Below are 23,397 nucleotides of genomic sequence, written 5' to 3' on the forward strand. Positions count from 1 at the left end.
GGGCACATACATCACAGTTGTCCAAGGTCTGTCCTATGGACACAGACACGGAACAGAACGATTCTTTGGGTAAGGACAAGGGACTTGCATTATCGCTTCCCTAATTGAGTTTCACATTGTTTTATTTTCTTTCTGTATTGTGCATGATATTTAGAAACAGATGTCCCTACCAGCCAGAAGATTTTTATGAAGTGTCCTGTTGGTTAAAACTGCAAATGTATTGTTTAAGTAGCCACCAGACGTATCCAGGTTTGAAATAATATACCATTGCTGGCAAATGTTTCAGAGAGTTTTGGTTCCCCTGTGCTGCCCTGCAGAGCTGGATTTTCAGTTGTTTTAACATCTTTAGAATCTAAACATCCTGCAGAACTGTGACATGTTTCTTGCTTGTGCCCTGGCCAGGTGGCTCAGTTAGCTGGAGCATCATCCTGCACACAGAAACGTTTCCAGGTTCGATTCCCAGTCAGGGCACATACCTAGGTTGTGGGTTCAGTCCTCATACTGTTGTGGGCACATACTGGAGGCAACTAATCAAATGTCTCTCTCTCTCCCCCCCTTACTCTCTCTCTAAAAGCAATACACATATCCTCTGGTGAGGACTAAAAAATAAAATGTTTCTCACTTGTTGCACAAGGCCCTTCATGGAGGGATGACACTGACCCCTGGGAAGTCACAGTGACTTCCATCTTATGCCCCACAGTCCTAGCTATTTGGAAACCTCCATGCCCTGATCCAGTCAGTCTTGGGAACGTTTTGCTCATTTGAAAATTCCTCTCTCCCACCCCTGTAACAAATGTCCTTTGTCCCATTATAAGAAACCCAAAAATCTCTGGAAGATCCAAATTGAAGAACAGTAAAGATCCGGTTGGAACCTTCATAAGCCTGACAATGTAGAATTGTGTTTCTTAAAAAGTGTGCAGCCACATTTGTCTGGGCAGCAAAAGACACCACAGAGTGAGATCAGAATAGAATTTCAGCTGACTCCCTAATTTCCTCACAGTGGCTTATATTTCCAGCCCTTCCTGTTTCTTTCTGATAGAGCAGGTGCACATTACTAACCATAAGTGATAAGAAAGTATAAAAACAGCCACTGCCTGAAAAGTACAGTTGAAATTTGAATTTAAGTTCCCATTTCTAAATTAGTCATTTTAACCTAAGTTGCATTACAAGACAGGCTATTTGCAATCCTGTTCCATCAGTAAAGCCTTAACATGAAAGGCAGACATGTGTTGGGGTGGCCTTGTTTATGTTGAATCCTGGTTATTCTCACTCCTCTGGATTTAGACTCACTTCCTAATTTCCCACACTGGACCAGGAATAGGTCTTTATATGATAAGCAATAAATATTGACTGATGAACTAGAGGGCACATCCAAGCAGTGGGCCGCAGCTGCAGGAGCAGGGATAAACGGGTTCGGGCAGAGTATGTTTTTTCGTTTGTAGGAACTAGTGAAAGCTGCTTTAATCCAAATCTTAAACGTACAAGAATGTGCAGCCACTGTAAAAACAGACGGGCTGTTTGCTGTGGCCTGTCGGCTGTTTTGATCTCTTTTCAGAGTGCTTCTGCAGGGAGGGTCTGGGAGGACGAGGAGGCTCCTGGGTGATTTCCTCCTTGTGGTTCTTTGTAAAGCCCCTGAGCCCCATTTGGAAAGTGCATGTGTTCTATCTAACCCTGACCTTGGCCAACATATGCACCGTGCATTCAGGTGTGACTCCCTTCTCAACCAGACACCAGTAGGAACAGTTCTCTGGTTGTCTGATCACAAAATAATTGAGACAATGAAAAAAAGGAGGAGAGAAAAAAAAAGACTAGTTGAGGCTTTTATATACATTCGTTGCTTCTAACATGTTTTTAACAAGAAGAAAAATGCAACATAACTACTCTTCGAGTGAGTGCAGCCACAATACTGTACAGGCCTGGGGGCAGGCGTGAACCTTTACGGTTCAAACCAGGTAAGAAAGCCCCAGGGCAAAAGGAAACCAGCCAGAAGTCAACCCCTGCGAGTTTTTCTTTTAATATATATACATTTTCGAATATTCTGCAAATCCCGGTTTGAACAATAAAAACAACAACAATAAAAGACAGACAAGCTCTATATTAAAAACATCCATGTTCTTCATTGTCACTTGAAAAGCAGCGTGGAGGCTGTTGTCACTTACAGTGTACTGCGTATGGACTCCACTGCATGGTCTTGCTAGGGTAGCAGCACAGGGTTTGATATTCCATGTCCATCACGTTTGACCATGTAAACCTTTCATAAAATAATATTTCTCTTAAAAACTAGAACCGTTCAAAGGTTCGATCGTCCGGTTCCCTGAGGCCCGTCAGGGAGGTCTGGCTTCACCCCGTGGGGTTTCCTGCTTCCTCGGTGTGGGGTGTAAATGCCACTGCATTTCAGGAAAACCCCGAAGGACAGCCAGGGCAAGGGCCCTGTGGGAGGAGGGCCGAGGGCTCCAGAGGAGTCGGCGTCCGGGTGGAAACAGGCCTGTGCGGCACCTCCTGAAAGGCGAAACCCTCGCAGCCAGAATATAATCCTCTGGTCACGTCCCATCTGGATTTCCAACCGAATGAACCTCATGGGTTTAACCAAACACAAATGCAATCCTAAATAATGTGAGTTAAATTCTGCCCGGGGACCGAGTAACCCTCAGGAACAAGGGCACAGAGGCAAGCAGGTCTGCCCCTCACAATAAACAATGGTGGTGGTGTGGAAGTGCATGGAACTCGGGTGAAGCCAAGCGCCCCGTGGCCAGCAGGCTCCCGGGTTCCTCAGGTCGCTCAGACCCAGGGCTCATCTCATCTGCTCAGAAATGCTCCAACAGAATGAAGAGGCAGTAATGTCAAGTGGAAAAAACATCAGTTTTGTTAACAAATAATGTAGAGGCCATAACTAAATACAATTTTTAAAAAAAATGCTGAGATGCATGTATTTTTAAAGCAGCTTTTGAAATATCAACCATAGCACTAAACGTTGAACCTGGTACATTCCAAAGTTAATACAGATGAATGCATGGTATGTAATGCAATAATGCCACAGTTATGCCATGTGTCTCAAGGTTTTCTAAACTTCAAAAAATATTTCCTAGTTTATTAGCTGAAGATCACTTATTTTGCTACTGCTCTAGAATCGTCCACAACTATCTTTTTTTTTTCTTTTTTAATGCCCAGGATATACAGATAATCCTCACATTCCACACCTGGAACCTTTTTTCTCCTCTGTCAGGTTTTCAAATAAAACCAAACTGCAACGACAAGCTAATGTTTTACATCCTAATTCCGTAGACACAGATCAATCAATCCGTGACACCTCATCTCAACGCTTCCTTCAGGATTTATGACCCTCTCCAAAGTCATTTAAAGCCTTGCTCGAAACCATGCAGACAGGTGGGTGGCCGCGCAGCCAGCACGCATGCGCCACGGCCACACTGCACGGAGGCCGCTGGGGCTCCTTGCTCTTCCTTCCCTTTCGGTGGTCAGCGCTCCCAACCTTCGCCACCTCCCTCTGCTGGGCAAGGCGCAGTGCCTCGGTTTTCTTCCCTCCAGTGACAAATGTCTTCCGGGCGTCGGTTTCCAGGTTCCATGTGGACAGGCCCTTTCTGGAGGGCCCCAGAGTAGCAGGCCCCACCCTCCTGTTCTTTCTTGACAGAGGGGTTCTGGGCTCCGTCAGCTTCCAGACGTTGGGAGACCACACTGCTCTGTTTCAAACCCCTGGAGCAGGCCAGCGAGTGCCCAGGCTCAGCCCCAGGAAGAGGCTTCGGGGCTGCAGGGTGGGACTCCATGGCCTCTTGCAGAAAAGCAGGCACTTGTGGCGGCTGGATGCTTCTGGGGAACTCTAGCCTTGCTGATGCCGAGAAAGTCACCGAAACGTTCACTTCCTCGATTTCCAGGGGATTGCTTCGCACAGAGCCAGTTTGGGGAGGTGGAGTGTATCCAAAATATATGACTATACACATCAGGGCTTAAGGTACTGGATGATATTGTATAAATTGCTGAAATGCTTCTCGGCACAATCGGTAGCTTAAAAAAATACTTTCCTCTGGTTTAAGGGCATTTTTCCTATCACCCTGTCCTTCGGTGTGGGTACCCTGGCAGATACCAGGTCCATCTGAAGTTCCCGATTTTTTTTCCCTTTCTTCCAACCGAGTATGTACCATGTGAGCCATATGCAAAGTCCAGGTTCTTCCAGCTGGGAAAGAATGCACTTCCCTCCAAGCACCTCCCTCTAGTAACATCACAGCCCCCAGGGCACATACATGCATGCAAGGCAAATGAACACCCTCTTCCAAACCTCCAGCAGCCAGAAGCCTGGCCTCTGGAGCAGTCCTGTCCTTCGTCAGCTCGTTTGCGCTTCAGATGGTGTGTCAGCCCGGCCAACAACAGGGAAAGCAAACTCGTTCCTAGGTCCAGGAGGTCCAGGTGGGGCCACACCGGAGGGGCTTGGCGACTAGGTAGGGTTTCCAAAGATAGAATGCTCCATGGGACTGTCTTAAATAAATAAATCTTTTCCCCCTCAAAAATGTAAAAAATAAACGGTATTTTCCTTTGGCAGTAAATAGCTGATTCGACGTTGAGCCTGAAAGCTGTTTTTTGTTTTGTTTTATTTTGTTTTGATTCGCTTGTTTGCTAGCTTGTTTTGAAGAGACCACAGCTTCGCTTCGTGGTCCGTCACTAACGATGCATATATTTCTACTGCTTTAGTGAACCTGTTGCATATCTGTTTAGGGCGGGCCTGTCGGCTTCACTTGTGGCCCAGGTAGGCCCCCAGCGTGATGCAGGCGCCCACCAGGGCCAGGCTGAGCAGCGCCTTCAGGGACAGCCAGGAGAAGTCAAAGAGGGGCCGCATGTTGGGGCCATACAGCTCCACAAAGGCGTCCTGCAGGGGAGGGGGAGGGAAGGGAGAGAAAGAGGGTCAGAGACAGAGAGCAGACCCACTCTTTTCGCTTTCACTCGGGAAATACTGATGGACACCCTGGGTCCCTGGCAGGCACCAGAGAGGACCAGCACGAATGACATAGACTGAAAGTTTCTCACCTCATGAAGCTCTTCCCTAGTCGAGTGGGGTGGACAGTCAACGAAATACATGTATCATATGGTGTATGGGGGAGTGGTACGTGTGAGGGGGGAATAAAACAACAAAGGACATTAGAAATATGGGAGGCTTTGCAATTTTTGTGAGCATGGCCATTCACAAGAATGAAAGACCAACAACTATGCCTGGCTGGTGTAGCTCAGTGGATTGAGCACGGGCCTGTGAACCAAAGGATTGTGGTTCGATTCCCAGTCAGGGCACATGCCTGGGTTGCAGGCCAGTTCCCGGCAGGGGATGCATGAGAGGCAACCATACATTGATATTTCTCTCTTTCTCTCCTTCCCTTCCTCTCTAAAGATAAATACATAAATCTTAAAAAATATAAAAAAGACCAACAACTATGACTACATTCTTTTATCAAATGTCTGCTACATGCACTGCTTTATTTATTCTTTATACCAATCTTAGGAAGTCGTTTTATTTATTCCTGTTCTGTAGAGAAAAAAACCTGACTCACTGAGGTTAAAGGGTTTGTCTAATCAATGGGACAGCCAGGATTTGAACCCAGAGCCAAAGCAGCTCCCTTCCCTCAGTTAGTGCCCTAACAGCAGGTCTCTGAGTGCTTGGTCTTTAGTCTGCAGCGGTTGCTAATGTGGTGGGCACAGCAGGGCGCCCCCCCACCCCCCACTGGTGGCCTAGCCTCTGAGATCAAGGACTGGGTACTCCCTAGAAAGGAAAAAGTTGCAGGGTTTCTCCTGGGGTGGGTGGGGTGGGAGGGCTAGACTGGATGACCATAACTCCGCATTTAACTCAAGTTGTGGACTTGACAAGCAGGGGGTCACCTGCGGACACACAGGTCCCCGAGGAGAGGAGATGGCCCCCGTTTCTCCTCTGTATTGCTGCTGGGAAGCCAGGCCGGCAGCGTGCCGTAGCAAAGGTCTCCGAGTCGTCACAGCGTGAACCAACCATTGCACACTCACTTCTTAGATTTGTTGGGGAAGATGAGTTTCCACATTTGGACCCAATTAGTGTTTGGACAACTCTGTAAACCTATCTACATATATAAATCAGTAAATAAAATGCTTTTTTCACATGGTGTGATTTATTCAGCATTCCAACAACCTGGAACTGGAGCACACGATTTCATTTCGGGAGACAGTAAGCACACAGCATGTGGGGACGTCTGTCACCGCTGTGCATGGAGGTTCTGACAGCCTTTGTGGCATTTTCATCTGTTCGGGTTTGGGGCAAGTACTGTGGTTCTGGGACCAGGGATCATCTCTGTCTCCCCCGTGCTGTGCAAGGTCTTGGTACATGTAGGCGCTTAATAAATGTTCGTTCAATGAACAGGTCAAGTTTTCTGAATTCAGACACAGGCTTGAATTCTGTTTGGCCTAATCCTTCACCCAGATACTTACTCTGGCTGTTTTGAAATTATTCTTTCTGATACAATGTCCTCCGGGAATCTTGGAGTAGTCCCGGAGTGGGAATCTAAGGCATCATTAGGGGAACGTCCCATATTATTAAATATAGATTTACACAATTACTTTTCATGGCTGCATAGTATTTCACACACGCATGCACTATGCTGTGTTGAACCAGTTCTTTATTTGGGTTGTTTTAAATGTTTACTATTATACATGGTATTATGATATATTTCTTATGTATACTTTTACGTGCTCTCTCAGATGTGGGCTTTCTTTTCTTTTTTTTTTTGAGACCAATTCCTAGCAGTGAACTCACCTGACCAGCCATCAGAATTGCTCCCTGAAGTTATCCTGACTTTCTCACTGGTTGCCCTGGACCAGTGACATCTTGTAAAAAAGGCCAGCAAGGGTGCAGGGCAGGGTTTCTCCCTTGGGGGTGGGGGGTGGGTGAGCTGCCCCCCCCGGGGGACGTTTGGCAGTATCTGGAAACATTTTTGGTAGTTGGGGGGGTAGGGGCAGTGGTATAGGACAGCCCCCACTACCAAGTTCCGATGTGCCAAGGCTGAGAAACCCTGTGAAAAAAGATCTGGAAGAAACCCTGGGATCACGGACCACAGAAGACCCAGCGGCCTATCTGGTACGTCAACAGCTTTGGTCAAATTAGCACAAAATGAGCCGCTGAGCCGGCCAGCAGGAGAGCTGCCCTGCAGATGTATCGGATTGGCTCGTACCAGGAGAGGGCGCAAGGGGTTTCTTCTCTTTTTTTTTAACCTATTGTTAAAATGTTCCAAATTTAAGCCTCAGCAAATTGAGGCTCTAACAGATGTAAAAGAAATGTGTGCTTCATGCTCGTAGTACAGAGCTGAGGTGACACTCACGGTGGCTTGTAGAGAGAGCAACGTGCCTTCCCTGTGCACAATCGGAGACAAGTCGGGTGGGAAGGGGTCAGGGCACGTTGGGGGGGCAGGAGAAACTGCCTCCTGTGAAGTGTATCCTAGGACCCCGGAGACACAGCTGGGAACGATGATGCCAGAATGCCCACTCGGAGGCAGCAACAGGCTGGAACCCTGACAGCCCAGCAAAGGACACCCTCAGATGCGGGTGTGCCACTGAGCTGGATGCTGAGAAAGAAGGTCCGAGGCTGGAAGCTGCATTTCTTGACTTGCCCCTGGAGTTTTCTGTGGCTGACCAGGACATAGACTAAGACGCTGGCCAGCTGACCTTTTCGGGCAAGGAGCCATCCTGGGAAAGTGGAGGGAGAACGGAGACAAAAGGCTGGCATTGCCTCCCCATCCACCTGGTGCACAGTCCTAGGTGGTAGAAGAAATGCCTGTCCAAATACCCCTTCCTCTCTGGGGCTGGGATAATCCCCTCCGGGACCCCCATCGTCCCACGTAAATACTGCGCTTCCAAGGGACCATCTCTGATGAGCACCATAGAGAACACACCCCACCTCGGGTGGGATGCGCTAACACGGCCTCTCTTAACCCCGAGGCTGGCGCAGAGGTGCTGACGCAGCTCGCTGGGCTCTGGGAACCGCTCCGCACTTGGGGAGGAGGTCTGGGTGGGATCCTGGACTTGACATTTTATTGCTGATGATCTTGGACAAATTATCCAACCCGGAGCCTCATTTATTTCACCCATAAAATTGGTTATTGTGAAGTTTAACATGGGTAGACTTACAGCCATCTGTCAACATGGCCTAGGACGTTGAACTAGTGGCGACACGAACCTGTTCTCTCATCTGCCCTTTTGCAAACCTGCTGCCCTCTGTCCAAACACTCCACTGGGGGCAGTGTGGGGGAGGGGGCTTCCACGGAAGCACTTTACTAGCTCCCTCTCAGGATGCTTGGTGATGTCTATAGAAATTACGGATTAAAATGCATATATGATGTGTTCTGGGGAAGACAGGAAGTGAACATACAATACCCATCTAGACCTCCTCACCAGTCGGTAAGTCAGGCTGCAGGGCTGAGGGGCGTCCTGAGCCCCCTGAGACCGACCCAGCCTCTGAGCTTTTCCCGTTCATGTTCCAAAGTGGCGACCAGGCCCATGGCTTCAGGGCTGAAAGTCCTTACAGCTACTGCCACATAGTCTCCTTGCTTTTTCAAACATCCTGATTAGGGCGATTTCCGAAGTCTGTTTGAACAGCCTGTCATTATTTGTTTAAGTTTGAAAGCTGTATTAAATAAACACATGCTCATTTTATGTATGAGAAGCAACAACGAGGGAAAAAGCAAACCTGGGCTGCAGTCACATGACCCAGACAAAATCCCAGCATACGGCTCCAGGGGGCACTGCCAGCCTGGCCCAGTCACTCAGGACCAGCGAGGGCTCCGCCCCATGTCAGGGTGCACAGACTGGGTTCCGAGGGCAGGTCCTGCCTCCTTTTGCTGGCCCCTCGCGTTCCAGAGGAGACAGGCTATGCCCCAGCTTGGATCCCTCTTTTGCAGGCAGCTTCTCCACAAACCTAAACTCGGAGATCACAGGTGGCTGGAGGCGTGAGTTCCACCCAGGGACAGCGCCACCAAACTCCCACCCTCAGGCCCGTGCTGCAGGGTCGGAGATGAGCCAGGGAGGTGTGGACCGGAACAGACCAGACTCAGACTCCCAAGCTGGGGGGAGGTGGTCGGCACCAAAAGCGTCCTTGTCCTTCCTGCATGGGGTCCAGTCCTGGGACCACTGCTGCCCCCATCTCTTCCTCTCTCCTGCCACCCCACCTGCCTCCAGGCAGCCCACCTTCCAAAACCTTCCTTTCCCGCTTTTTGAAGAATCCTTCAAAAAGCCCGGGCTGGTGTGGCTCAGTTTGTTGGAGCATCGTCTCATAACTGAAGGGTTGTGGGTTTGATTCTCAGTCAGGGCGCATGCCTAGGCTGCGGGTTCAGTCCCTGGTCCAGCACATACGGAAGGTAACACGATCAATGCTTCCCTCTCGAATTGATGTTTCTCTCTCTCTCCCGCTTCCTCTCTCTCTAAAAGCACTGGGTAGGGGGAAATCCTTGGGTGAGGATAAAAAAAATCCTTCAGAAAGTTTCAGGTTGATTCCAATTAAAATGAGATTTAGAGACAGACAAATCAGATGGGCAAAAACTGAAAAGGAATGCTGACTTCTGCTGGAAACGACGCGGTAGGGTTTGGGGGACCCCAAGATGCTCCTACACACTGCCCCGCCCCTGGAGAAGATAAATGTGGAGACCTTTTCAGGTTTGGCAGTGTGTATCAAAAACTTCAAAATATCGTCCTTTCGTTTGTAATTCTTTTTCTAGTTATTTATCTTGAAAACATAATTAATAAAGCACACAGGTTGTTTATAATAATTTCAATCTGAAAACAAATGTCTGAAAATCGGACTGGGTAAATAACTTGTGGGCACATCCATGGTGTACGGTTCAGCCACTGAACACTGCCCCAGCTCCACTGGAAGGAGAGATATTCCCAACATAAGGCTGAGTGAGACAGAGAACAGCTACACCGGTGCCTGCAGGTTCAGGCCCCTGGCTCTCCTTATTTCGAGGGGAACTTGAATACGGCCTGGTGGGCTACAAACAAACGAGAAGTTGGGCTTCATTCCACAATCTCTGAACTGACTCTGGGTCCGGGCATTATTCCATCGTGGCAGAGCCCCAGGGGGAAGCCCATCCCGCCCGAGAAGAGCTTACGGCGCAGGGAGGGACGCCGCCTCTGTGCGCACACCTGAACCAGACAAAGCCGGCTGTGCTGCCCACGGGTGCCCTGCACGGAGCAGGAGACCTGTCCAAGGCAAGAAGAAAGGAGGGTGCCAGCAGAAAATCAAACGCTGCTGTCAAATGCCCTTGGTGTGTCCTACCTTCCTCAGCTTTTGACTTTGGTCTCCGTGGAGATCACCTTACCAATGACAACCTGAGGGTTAGGGACAGGAAATAAAAAGGCAAGGATGCACTGCCGTCACACAGATCTTGGAGCTGCTAGGACACTCCCAGTAAGTTTGAATCTCCCAGATTGGTGTTATAATGCCTAATAAAGACATTGGCCCTTTTTTAATAGGCAAGGCAAAGGAAATGGGGATGGGTAAAGTGAGTCACGGACTGTAGGGACTAATAAACTGAACTGAGATTGGAGGCGGAAAATAGAGGCTGGGTTTATGCTCCTGACTCCTGTGCTTAATGAGTTTAGAGCCCCAGCAAGCACTGGGTTCTTGTGGATTAAGAACTGGGAGGTTCTTAATCCCACTGGGAGGAGGACTGGTTCCTCCTCCCAGCCTCCCTCTGTGTGCCCCTCCCTTCCTGACCATCCCCTGTGCCCCAGCCCTGACCATGCCCTCAGTGGCCTCCTCTGGCCTTCAAGGGAGGCTGAAGAAAGGCACCCAACCTTGTAGACCAATACAGCTCTAAATTCACAGCCTCCAGACTCAGCGAGTTCCTGAAATGACGTACATGCCCTTAACCTTGGCCAGATGTTTTCTCTGTTCCTTTTCATGGCTATTCCAAAAAGCCACCACTTTTCTCGTGTGTTCTCCTGTTTAGCAGCCGATGTCCCCTCTTTCTACTCTGAGAAACCCGGGGCCCCTGGGTGAGAAGGACCACAGCTTCCTGTGCTGTGACCCATTAACTTTCCTCCCCATCCTCCGCTGACCCTGTTTACCCAGCACTCTATTCCACTGTCTCCCATCGCTGTTAGATAAACCCAACTCTGAGAGATGGTTTTTAGGTGTTTCCCCCTTCCTCATCCTTGTCCCCACCTTTCCCTCATTGGTAAACCCCAGTCTCAGGGCAGTTTATTGGGGAGATGATCCCAGAACCTACTAATAGGGGAGTCGGGAAGGAAAGCTGCCATAACTTAATCCCACTGCTAGTAACTGGGCCTTAATCCCTCTGGGAAATCTGGCGGCCACAGACAAAAATGCTCCTTTCATTGTTCCACGAAGGGGCCCGGGAGCTGCGGTATTTATTGTACGTACCAGCTCCTTGCCTTCATTGGCTGAGGGCTGCTCCTATAGAGGTGTCAATACCCCAGCAGTTCTGCCCATCATGTGCATGGGCATGGCAGGCTCCAGAGGCCAGAGAAAGCCCTTGCGGGGAGAGATGCAGATTCCGCCCTCGTGTAGCTAGAGGCCAGCTGGAGAGCCCTGAAGGGCAGGGCAGAGGGCGTGGCCAGGGCCCTGTGCACCCCCGACTGCCCCACCCCCAGGACCCGCTCTCCCCAGCCTCCCTGCTATGATTTCCCATCTGATCTCCTGGCCCCCAGGCTGCGGCCTGCCCTTCAGTGCCCTCTCCACATTGTACCCAGAGTGGTCTATTCACAGTCGAAGCCATCGCTGCCACGTGTGTGAATCCACGTTCTTTGCCATGCCATCCACGCTCCCGGTGCCCTGGCCCCAACCCGGCTCTCCTGCTCTGCTTTTGTCCCTTGTAAGTTCGCTTCAGGTCACTTGGGAATTCTGTGCAACTCTTTTCTTCAAGCAGCTTTCTGCCAGCCCCCAGCTGGGGTTAAATATTCTCAGGCCAGTCCCTGCTCACGGTATTATCAGAAGGTGCTCCATTCGCAGGGATGTCTTCTCCCTCTCAGACCCTGGCAGGTGCAGGGGCCTTGTCTTACTGTTTAATTTATCATTTGGGTCCCTGGCACATGCGGCTGCCACACATTAGGCACTCAGCAAAGGTCTGCGGGCCTGAAATAAACTGATGTCTTTTACTAAAGAACAGGTTTTCCAAATATATCTTAATAAACAATATCTTTTTTAAAGGGAGGTGTTCAAAAGACAAATAAGTGATATGGGCTTAAAATTCAGTGCGTCTTTTTGGCAGCGGACTCTGCTCTTTCTAGGAGGGGCTGAAGTTCAACCAGAGCTAACGGTCAGCATCAGATCTGATGGGGCCGAGTCTGCGCCGTGCAGGTATTTTGAGTGACACCCCGCCTGGATGCTTGTGAGTCCCCAAGGGCACTTTCCAAACTCACTGCACCACCTACCCCTCGGTCAGGGAGGTTCCTGCTGAGTCAAAGACCTACTTGTAAGATGCTGTCTGGAGGGAAAAGGCAATAAAGCTCAGTTCACCTGGGGTGGGCTGTGCATCAGAGTGGGTGACCTGAGCCCCCTAGCTGCCTGGACATCCTTGGGAACACAGATACCCCTGAGGGCGGGGCTAGACCTGAACTCCCCTGATGGCCTGGTGCCCGTGACTGCTCCCGCCCACAGCCTGCTGACACGCACCTGCCAGGTGAGCGGGGATGTGGGGAGAAGGGGAAAGGAGGAAGTGAAGGAAGGCGGGAGGCAGCACACACGGTGGAGAGCAGAGCTCCCCGAGAAGCCCAGGAAGCGCTCATTCCCTGGACACCAGTGTGTCTGGGAGTAAAAGGGGAAGCCAGCAGCCTGGGCTGAGTGGTGGCCAGCAGAGCACACGCAAGGAAGTGAGCGCTTTTTTCTGCCTGAGTAAAGCAGCTGGTGAGGAAGTGACTCCACTTCCCCCCTTATCATTGGCTGGGCAGGATTTCCTCTGCAGCCGCTTTGTGCTGAATGAGTCTTGAGGGTTCCGCCTGCAGATCATGGCCCTGTGGCCATGGCAAGCTTCTGTCCCCGTGTTCTTCCTCTGGTCCCCACCCCCCCACCCTCTTACTCCCAAAATATTGATTCCAGGTTTGGGGGAAGAGGAAAGGAGTAAAAATCAACCTTCGTGCACATAACTGAAGGACTCGCAGTTGCCCGATGACTGCTGTGCCACCGGCCTTGCAGGACCACCGCCAAGCCGCCTCCCGTGAATGGGTCTGAACCTGCAGGGTCTGGGCCCAGGGGGAGGGGCTCGTTGAATCACAGGCCAACACCATAAAATGAAACCTAATCTAAGTGTCATCTGGATGTAACTAGAAACCTGCTAGAGAAATGGCAGGAGATGAAAAACCCAAACAAAACAAAAAACAAAACTTGCCCGCCCACCTCAGTAGGTCTGCAGACTTTTGGGTGTATTTTGTGATGCAAATTGAGCTGAGGATGCAAATTAGGCAGGGGCCCTCAGGAGCTAGGGCGGGCAGAAAGTGGGGAACCACATGGTTCCTTCTTTTCCTGAGCAGGGCACAATCTCAAAATAATTTGCCAAGGAGTCTGCAGCTCTGGGGACCCTACAGCCAAGGAGCTGGGTCAAAGGCCGCTTGCCTGGTCCACCTGCCAGAAAAGAGTTGAGCCAGAGCTGGCTGTTGGGGGGTGGGGGGTGGGGGGTGGGATCGCAGAGTTTCTGTTAGATGAACTGCCTTCCAGGCCAGACCCAGGGAGGTGGTGCTCTCAGGAGGGAAGACCACAGACACATTCCCTGCTCTACTAGCCTTGCAAAATACTGCAGGGAGAAGGTACTTAGCCACCTCTGGGATGGATCCCTCCTGCCAGGAAGTGCCAACAACCCAGTGCTTGAAAAGATCATAGGTGGAGCCTTGGCCAGGTGGCTCAGTTGGTTGGAGCGTTGTCCCATACACCCAAAGGTTGTCAGTTTGGCCCCTGGTCAGGGAATACACCTCGGTTGCGGGTTCCATCCCTGGTCAGGGCAGATACCAGCAGTAACTGACTGATGTTTCTCTCACGTAGATGTTTCTCTCTCTCTCTCTGCCCCTTCCCCTCTCTCTAAAGTCAATAAATATATTGTCGGGTGAGGATGGGATAAAAAAAACACCACAGGTGGAAATGGGCAACACAATGAATCTACAGCAAAATGTGCTAAAACATGTTAATAAGTGTGTTATTGGTTCATTGTGTTCACGTAATAAACCAAAGCAGGGGAGAGTGAAGGCCATATCTATACTAGACCTAAAGTCTCATCTTCCGATTGCTTATTGATTCAGGAACCAAACATTTTAACAAGGTGATGAGGAGTCAAAGTCACGTGAGACACAGGCCCAGCCTCCAAGAACTGCTGGGCAACAGTCTCAGGCATTCACAGCAGCTTTAAGGGGCCTGAGAGTTTTCTCAATACATTCAGAGCTGTGTGTGTGTAGGTGCATTTATCCCTGCCCAGCTCAGGGGAGGAGAGAAGAGACCCAGGCACTTGACCTCATTTTAAGGGTGCCTTCTGCAGGAGCTCACCAGCACAGAGGCCTCAGTAACCTGCCTGCGCAGCTTGGCTTGAAAACAAAGTGTCTCCATTTTTCATCCTCACCTTCCTCATTCCACCACCTTCTCTTGGCCAGAAGCCTCTGTGTGCTCTGTGGCTGTTGGCTCTCGGCCTTTTCTTGCTTTGGGCTGATGCTGTTCTCACTGTTTTGGGAAAAATACCGCTTTATGATACTGGGTAGGGCATGAACGCACATGGAATAAAGAAAGTCTACTTATTACAACTCAACAGTAAAAAGACAAGGAGCCTAATTAAAATATGGGCAAAGATTTAAATGGACATTTCACCAAAGATGACACACAAATGGCCAAGAAGCTCATGAAAAAAACGCTCAACATCATTAGTCATTAGGGACATGCATACCAAAACCACAATGAGATACCACTTCACACCTACCAGCATGGCTACAAGGTAAAAAATGGACAATAACAAGTGTTGGCGAGGAGGAAGAGAAACTAGAAAACAGTACTGGTTTCTCAAAAAGTTGAGGAATTACTATACAAGCCAGCAATTCCATTCCTAGACATACACCCAAGGTAACTGAGAATATGTTCACACAAAAACTTGCACACAAATCGTCACATCAGCATTATCAGTAAGACCCCAAAGTGGGAACCACCAAAATGTCTACCAGGTAGTGAAGAGATAACCAAAATGTGGTGCGTCCGTGGAATGGAATGCGAGTTGGCCATAAAAAGGGAAAGAAGCTCATACCACATGGATGAAGCTTAAAAACACTATACTCAGTGAAAGAAGCCATTGTACTGATGCCATTGAACTATAATGTCCAAAATAAGCAAATCTGCAGAAACAGAAGTAGTTTAGTGGTTGCCAGGGGCTGGGGAGAGAGGAGAATCGGGACTACTAAAGGGTGCAGGATTTTTGGGGGGAGAGGGGGAAGTGATAAAGGAAAGTTCTGGAAGCAGATACTGATAATAGTTGCACACCCTTGTGAAATGCTGAAAACCAATCACTTTAAAGTTCACGGTATGTCAATTATTAAAAAACAGTTACATTGCTTATACCACATGAAGACAGGGATGAAACGCTCTTCACAACACCTGGCATCTGACAGACGGACTCACGGGCTCTGTAATTCTTGCTCACGGGCGTGGGTGTGGGAGACATGGCTCCTTGTTCAGACAGTTCGCACCCTTGTTATCCTCCTTCGAATGAAGTTTTTCAAACCCAGGCGGTGGTGTGGTGGGGGAACACTGTTTGGGATGAGAAGTTGGGGTGGCTGAGGGCCGACCTGGGTGAGCCACCCGCTTGATCTCACGGGCCTTGGAGTTCCCTGTCTGAACACTGTATCGGTGGCTTGTTCCGAGGATTCTCTCTCCCATCTGCCATCCTGGGCTCCCACGGTGAATGACCTGATTCTCCATCGTGCCTTGTGCCCCTCTTAGGTTGCGACTTGAGATCTCCAGGTGTGTGTCAGAGGCTGTGTCACCCAAGGCTGTAAATGACCGACCTGGCCTCTGTGGGGTCTGCCTCTGTCTCCTCTGGCCTCTGAGACCCTCCTGCCCCCAAATCCAGGGGTGGCCTGCGTGCCTCCTGCCATGACCCATCCTCAGAGAGTCCTTCCTCTCTGCGTCATGGCGGCCACACTGCCAGGGCCTCTTGATGTGCCGGGGTGCTTCCCATCTCTTTGTTTTTGTGACCGTAACCCAGGCATTTGTCTCACAGAGCCCTCTGCCTCTGGTGCCGGTGAGAACTGGAGCCGGCGACATCAGTGGGCCTCAGCGTGGGGAGCAGGTGGGACGTTCTGCTTCTCCTCGGTATCGGAAGGGGCTCTCCACACCTGAAGTGCGGCAGGGACCCCTCAGGCAGATGAGCGTCTAGAATGCATCCACCATCTGTTCTTTCTTGGGGTCTGGAGTCCCAGGCGGGGCTACCCTCCTGTCTCCACCCTTCCGGGGTCCCTTCCTGCCTCGGAATATGTGAGCATGACCTTCACCCCTGTGTGCCCCCCTGCAGGCCGCTGTCCATGCTGGGCACACACCACGCTCCACCCGCGGTGCCTGCTGCGTGAGCGGGAGGGCGCGGCCAAGGTGCGCACCCCTCTCGCTGCCGCTGCAAGAGTTAATTCATGAAAATATGCCAAAAATGGGAACTGAAAGCAGATGCTTGCTGAGTTCTGCGGCTTGGCCTAATCACTGTCATCAGGAGGGGCGGAGGGGGTCCTCCATTTATTAACTGTGGAGGGCCAGGGTTGGGGGCCAAATGTCTGATTCTCACTTGTTTAAATCAGCAAGTGTTGACTGAGGTGGGTAGTGGGGGGGACTACAAAGAACCCACATTTCCTAATAGGAACTTGCTGAAAGTGGCTTTGGACCTGGAATGGGGTAGTCAGAGCGACAAGAGCCAAGGCGGAGGGAGTCGGCGTGGGCAACACCTCGGCGGGCAGCGTCGGCCTCCAGCCACCCCAGCTCTGAACCTGGCTTTGAGGACTGGCTGAGAAATCAGCACGGGTGTCTTTTCTGGGAGCTCCGAACGGCGCCGGTCCCAGGGCCCTTGCCTTGATGACAGGTTCAGACATCTGCCCAGGGCCAGATTTGCCCCCCGATGGTGCTGGTCCTGGTGTTCTCCGTCTGCTGTGAGTCAGTCACGACTCTGTTTAAACCCCCCAGGCTGCTCACATCGTGCTCAGAAGCACCCAGCGCTGCACCAAGCCTTACCCAGTCCCCAGCCCCACAGTTCCGCAGCCCCGAGTCTCTGTGTGCCGGTCAACGTGACGGAGGTGATCCCGAACACTGCCCCAAACTACGGACCCACCCCGTGTGAGGGAAGCGCAAGTGTGCGGTCTGCGCTGGGGGCCCAGGCGCGGGAGCTCGCTGGTGAGCTCGCTCAGTGGGCTCCAGATGGGGGTCTTACGAACAATCTGCTTTCACTTTGTAGTTTATGATTTAGTTCAGTTCACCTGGAAAGACTCAACATGAACAGAAACAGATGCACGTCAAGGAGCACTGCTGGCTCTCTGACAACCCTCTTCCCTCCACGGGAGACGGTCTTCCCGTGTCCAGGGAGGGGAGCAGCCCTCTCCAGCACAAGCGAAGTGCAAAGTCTCTGTCAAGGGCGCAGCTGTCAGTGCTGGGGTGGCCACACCCTAACAAGGTCAGCACTGGGGTTCCGGCTTCAGGATCGTGAACATGTGGATACCAGTGTGGCTGCTCGTCCGAGTGGATATTTACCATGAAGGACTTGGGACAGAGTGTACTTTCTGTTGCCAGAAAAAGAGAGACAGAGAGAGAAAGAGAGAGAGAGAGAGATCCTGAAAGCATCCGTCTTCCATCACATAGCCCCCAGGGGGAAGCTGACATCTGGCTGACCCGGTACAAGGACACCTCTTGCAGTGAAGCGAGCCTGCTCTGGACATCAGCAAGGCCAGGAAGTGACCCGTGTGCACTGAGCAAGACCCATCGGAGTTGCTGGCAGTAGGCACCTACAAGGAGAGAAGCTGGGTCCCCAGGAGCTCGGCTTCCAAGGCCACTGTCATTTGCTCAGACACCTTTGCCTCAGGCAAAGCAGAGCTTGGGAGACCTGCCTGCGGAAGGGGCTCAAGTGTCTGCTGGCTGCGCCCCAGTGGACATGAGCCATGCTCTGGGGCCTGACTGTACCGACCACCCTTCAGTGAGGGTGGAACTTGGCAGGCAGACCCAGCAGGTCAGCAGTCACTGTCCTCGCCTGCACGAATGGTCTCACAGCTCCTGCCATCACGATGCCTCGGAGAGGGTCATCATGAGTTGAATTCATGCTGCAAACCCATGAGAGCACCTGCTCTGTGTTCAGCCCTGCACCTGGTGCTCAGAGGCAACGCAGGTGACCACGGCGTCTGCATGACATCATGCTCCTTGGAGCCAGCACTGGGCCTCCCCCAGACCAAGGACTCAGTAAATGCTCCCAGTGGGACAGCTCAGAGATGACCCCTCAGGTCATCAGGGAAAGCTCCCGTTGGGCTGGTGAAGGCTTCGGGATGGACTTTGAGTCTAGCCACTTGTTATTTCCACTGCGGGGAGCTCCTTGGTCAAGGGCATGAATCTTGGATCCCTGTGCAACACGCTTTTCATAATAAATTGGTGCAAACTTTGGATGGCTCTTGCTAGCTCTGCCTTTCATGAGTGCGCCCATGGTCGCTCTTCCTTTGATCTCTCCTTTGGACATGTCTGAATCAAGCGATCCAACTGCAGCCAAGCCACTTATCCAAGTATTTATTTAGTGTCTGCTCCTGGGATGAGGAGAGATAGCTCAGTGCTGTGCCAAACCCCATGAGGTGGCCCTTCAAAACATCATACAAAGTGACAGGGGTCAGAGAGGTATCACAGCTTGCCCAGGGTCACACAGCTCAGCAGGGCAAAGCTGTGATTTGCATCTAGGACGGTGCAAACACGAGGCATGTGCTTTTCAACTATACTCCCCTTCTCCTGTCAGGGACAGAATAGTAAGTATGAGATTGAGGCCTCAGGGAGACACGTGGTAAGTGAGAGGTTGAAGAGGAAGTCCTGGGGAGTGACAGGGATGGGCTGAAGGGGACAAAAGGTTAGCAGCTGAGCCTGGAGGGCTCTGCATAAGGACAGAAAAGTGGGGATGACATTTCAGGGCATGGAATCAAGTGGGGGGTTGGGGCCCTGTGGTGGGGGGTCCTCAGGGGGGCTTGTGTACGCAGGCAGAGAGAGCAGAGTCGCCATAACAAAAAGAAGCCCCTGTGACCCCAGAGAAAGCATGAGTCACAAGGCCCCCCACACACACTCCCCCAACCTGCACGCCCTGGGAGCCCTCAGCCTGTGGTTTGGCCCTGGTGGGTGATACTGCACATGCCACTTTAAGAGAATTTAGATGGGCCACGTGGGCGGAGACGTGAGCGATTCTTTGCGCAAGATTCAGGAAAAGCCCTCCTGTCTTCGGGGCTGCTTCCCAAGGTATTCTGGGATGTCGAGAAGATTAAAATTTCCTGGAGTCACAGAAATAGCCCAACCTGAGGACTATTCAGAATATTACAACTGGTGAACCAAGAACCTCCGAGGTGCCTATTGGATTTCGATCCTTCCGAGCAACCGTGGTTCCTGATGAATCGGAAGCAACGCTGGCCCTGGCAAGGGCAGAAGCGGCGCCCCAACTGCAAGCACAGCCACACTCCTGGCCCTGCTCACCAACCTGCCACCCAGTGGGGCCAACACCCCTCGGTCTTCCTCCCGTGGCCCCACCCGCCCATCTCAGGACTACCGACAGTCTTCTCTGCTGACTTAAATTTGGAAAGCTTTTATCCCTTAACAAAGCCAGGGACCTTTAAATTCCTAGGAACCTGCCCGCAGAGTTTTTACAAGAACCTGTCTGCTCATTGGGCATTTAATACTTTTGTGTTTCATGTTTCTGGAAGGTGGGAGTTTGTGGGGCAAGTTTTTGCTGCATTCGGGCCAAACAAATTGGCAACAGTTCAGAGGTTGCCACGACAGAGAATACGGTTGGGGCAAAGCCTCCAAAACACCAAATCCCAGATCAGGGAAGGCAGAGTCACCAAGTCCGGCAGGTCCCCATCCCCCCTGTCTGGTGGGGTACAGGGGACGGACAGAGAAGTACCCAAGCCAGTCCTCAGAGACGTCCCTGGTGTCCTGAGTCCACTGTAATACCCACAGGATGCGGCTCTCCTGTACCAGTCCCTTTCCTTCAAAATACCCTTTCTGTTTTTCTCTTTGTCCTTTCCTTTCCTACTCTGTCCTGGTCTTGAATGTTATCAATGGAAGTTTGTGCTTCAGCTCTGGTTTTATTCCTGGTCTCCCTTTGTCTGCTCTTTTCTAGGATACACAGGCAGCTCTGAGTTTTCTAGAAGACAGTGATGCCCACCCTCTGGGACGGCTCTGGCTCCGTGAGCTGAGGCCCCTGTGGCCATGGGAAGGGCTTGGCTACAGCTGCATGGGGACCTTCCTGCCCTCATCCTAGTGACAGGACCTTGGTTGTGGGCGCTGATGGAAATATCTGGGCTGGACCTAAAACCTGCCGGAGAGGGTGTGACATTACGAAGCCCGACAGGCCACCAGGCTTGCTGTCCTGCCTGAGGTCTGGGCCACATGCTTGCTCCTCCAGCCGCCACGAATCCTGCAGGGGAAACACCCCTGATGCAGTGATAGGACAAGTAGACAGGAAGGTGGGTCAGATAACCGAGAAGACAAGGTCTAAATGTTTCTTTCGTGAATTTTCACCTCTGCCAAGTTCTTGGAATTCTTAAGTCTTATAACTTTCTGTGCTTTTCATTTCTGCTTAAACCTGAAACGTCATTTCAATGCCTTCAGTGGCATCCTGATCTACTAAAACAACCCACAAGCTGGGAAAAGACAGCAGGGTCATTCCACACGCACCCGAAGGCTCTTTGAGGGATATTCGACTCTGGGCGTAGACTCAGGGTTGATGGTTTACAGATTCTGATAGGTGTTACTGACTCGGTCCATCAGTGGGAAAAGGTAATTTTATCAAGGGTAATTCTAAATGTTAAAATAATTTCACTGCCATCACGTCTACAAGAACTTCCAAAGAGAGCACAAGATTCCAAGTGTTAATGTTTGACAAGGGGACAGACCCTCTCCAAGCAAGATGGAGCAGAGCCACGCCACAGCTCAGAAGCTGACCGCGCCACCCCCAGCTGGCACCCATGCACGTCTTTCTGGCCTGCTCTGCTTGTCACATCACAGCCCACACGGTGGCCAGACTGTGGCATCTGGGTGCCAACCATTCCAGGCTCAGGCCCTCTGCTTGTCGTCAAGGGGGCCAGCTCTCCAGGTTCCAAGACCCTCACTGGTGACAAGAGAAGACCCCACCGGTCCTCTGATGGTCCGTTTGTGTTCTGGGGTCACATAGCTTGGAGGTTCTCTGATCCCAGAACCTCCGTTTGTGTTTATGCGTCCAATGCAGGAAGGATGGGAAGGGTTAAGTCACTGGGAGACTGGGAGACACAGGCCACCAGGGCCTTTTGGGGTCTCACTAAAAGCCCCAGAATTGCCATTGCTGCTGTTCTGGGTACACACGGAAGCCTGAATCCTAACTGGTTTTACAAGAGGGAACCTGGAAGTAACTGCCCTCACAGACAAGCCAGGAACGGGCTTGATATTCTAGACATCAAAAGAACGAGGGCCCAGACCTTCAGGGCAGCAGGGGCGAGAGCCCCAGACGTCAGGGCTTGCTGACGTCTAAGCTGCCCTGCTTAGGAATGCCTGCCGCAGCCAGGTGGGACAGAGGGGCACACGAAGGAGAGCCGAGTTTCTGCGATTTATGAAAAACGAAGAGGTGCCTGCCTTGGACGTGTCCTAGTTACCACGCACAAGCCAGAATCGTTAGCGGTAACTTTCAATGAGAAGTTAATCCATCAACCAAAGGAATTTTATGGCTTTCAGATAACAGAGTCACACGGTACTCAGAGTCACATGTCCTTCCTCTTCGGCCCCTCTGGCACTTCCCGGATCCCCTCGCACGGCAACTGCCCCCCTCAAGTCTTTTCCCAGAGGGTCTTCTTCTTCCCTCACCACCCACTGGGGTAATGATAGAGAAAATCTGTTCAGTCATTTTCGGGTTATCGGGCTGTGGAAATTTTGTTTTGCAAGCTTCAGAAGATTGTTGAACTGCTTTTTAAAAAAAAATTTCAGATAACTCAAAACTGGTCTGGATCCATGACATCAGCTTTGGCACGTACGGAGAACCAAGGATGACTCTGCTGTGTTTGGAACCGAAAGAGAGGAATATCTACTTTCTCTCTCTCCCATTTTTATTAAGACAGTATTTCTTCCTTTTAGTTGGATGATGTATACTTTTAACATTCCAGGAAACAAGTGTCAGTGATGTGCAAGTCATAATAAGAGAAAATCAAAAGAAATGCAATTACCAGGAAAAAGGAACTCTGTCACTTTTAGTATGAAACGCTCAGAGGAAAATCTAATTCTAAAAATTACCAGTACCATATAAATGAGAAGAGAATATATGAAAAGTTCTGTTATATTTTCTAAAAAAAATTAACAGAATCCTTCCTCTTTCTGGCTCTTGGGCTTTTGCCCTTATTTTTAAAAGCTGAAAATGATCATTTGGTGTCAGGTAAAGAGTAACTCTCCCACTAATGCAATATAATAAACACCAAGGATTGGCAATGGACCCCCTCAGTCTCTGGTCTGCTGCCTGGAACATAGTAGGACACAGAAAGCGATGTGAAATAAAGAGTGAACTATATCGGAGATGAAACAAGCGTCTTTTCTTTTCCCTGATTATAAAGGTACCTTTGTAAATGAAAACAAATATTCGCATGGCGCAGTTTAGTTGATACAGAGCTTCCGTATCTATCAACTCTTTTTCTCTTCATGACAACAGGTAAGTTATGATTGTTGTCATCCCTGCTTTACCGGTGACCAACATTAGGTAACTATTCTAAGCACACAGGGTTAATGGACGGTGCGACCAGGACTCCAGCCCAGGATTCCGACACTGAACATCTGGCCGTCCTGCTCTCTCAAATGGCCTCCCCAAATGTCGCTAAGACTCCCGGCTAAATGGGCTTCACAGAACCAAGGTGTCTGAAGCTCCAAGATAGTGTGACTTGATGATTTCTAACAGCTCTGTTTCTTTGAAGAAGTTTAAATCATCAAGAAAAAAATCAGTCTCATTGAGATCATGAATGTTGGCTGGCAGGAGGGATTTGGACTTGTTTCTGACCAAGTCACTATTCCAACCCAGAGAGATTTAATTCCACCACCCTCAACCGATATTAAAAAGAATTGGAACCACTCATACATTTACAGCGAGAGTCCAAACCGCCTTTACGAGCCTTTTCTTGATGGAATCTCCTGTTTTCCTTCTGAGCATGAAAAACATCCCTGTTGTTGCAGAGGCTTGGCAGGGGGTT

General features: G+C 50.6%; 1 protein-coding gene across 1 annotated transcript in view; it reads right to left on the reverse strand.

Moving 5' to 3' along the window:
• Positions 1 to 3,142: 3,142 nt before the first annotated feature.
• Positions 3,143 to 23,397, reverse strand: part of BCL2 (BCL2 apoptosis regulator) — a 164,779-nt gene continuing 144,524 nt past the window's right edge. Inside the window, exon 3 of the mRNA XM_037035419.1 lies at positions 3,143 to 4,873. Coding sequence (XP_036891314.1) covers positions 4,739 to 4,873 — 135 coding nt within the window. The 3' untranslated portion in view covers positions 3,143 to 4,738. The remainder of the gene's footprint in view (positions 4,874 to 23,397) is intronic.

The sequence above is a fragment of the Sturnira hondurensis genome, unplaced genomic scaffold, assembly GCF_014824575.4.
Source record: "Sturnira hondurensis isolate 20B ecotype Veracruz unplaced genomic scaffold, ASM1482457v3 Scaffold0001872, whole genome shotgun sequence".
NCBI lineage: Eukaryota > Metazoa > Chordata > Mammalia > Chiroptera > Phyllostomidae > Sturnira > Sturnira hondurensis.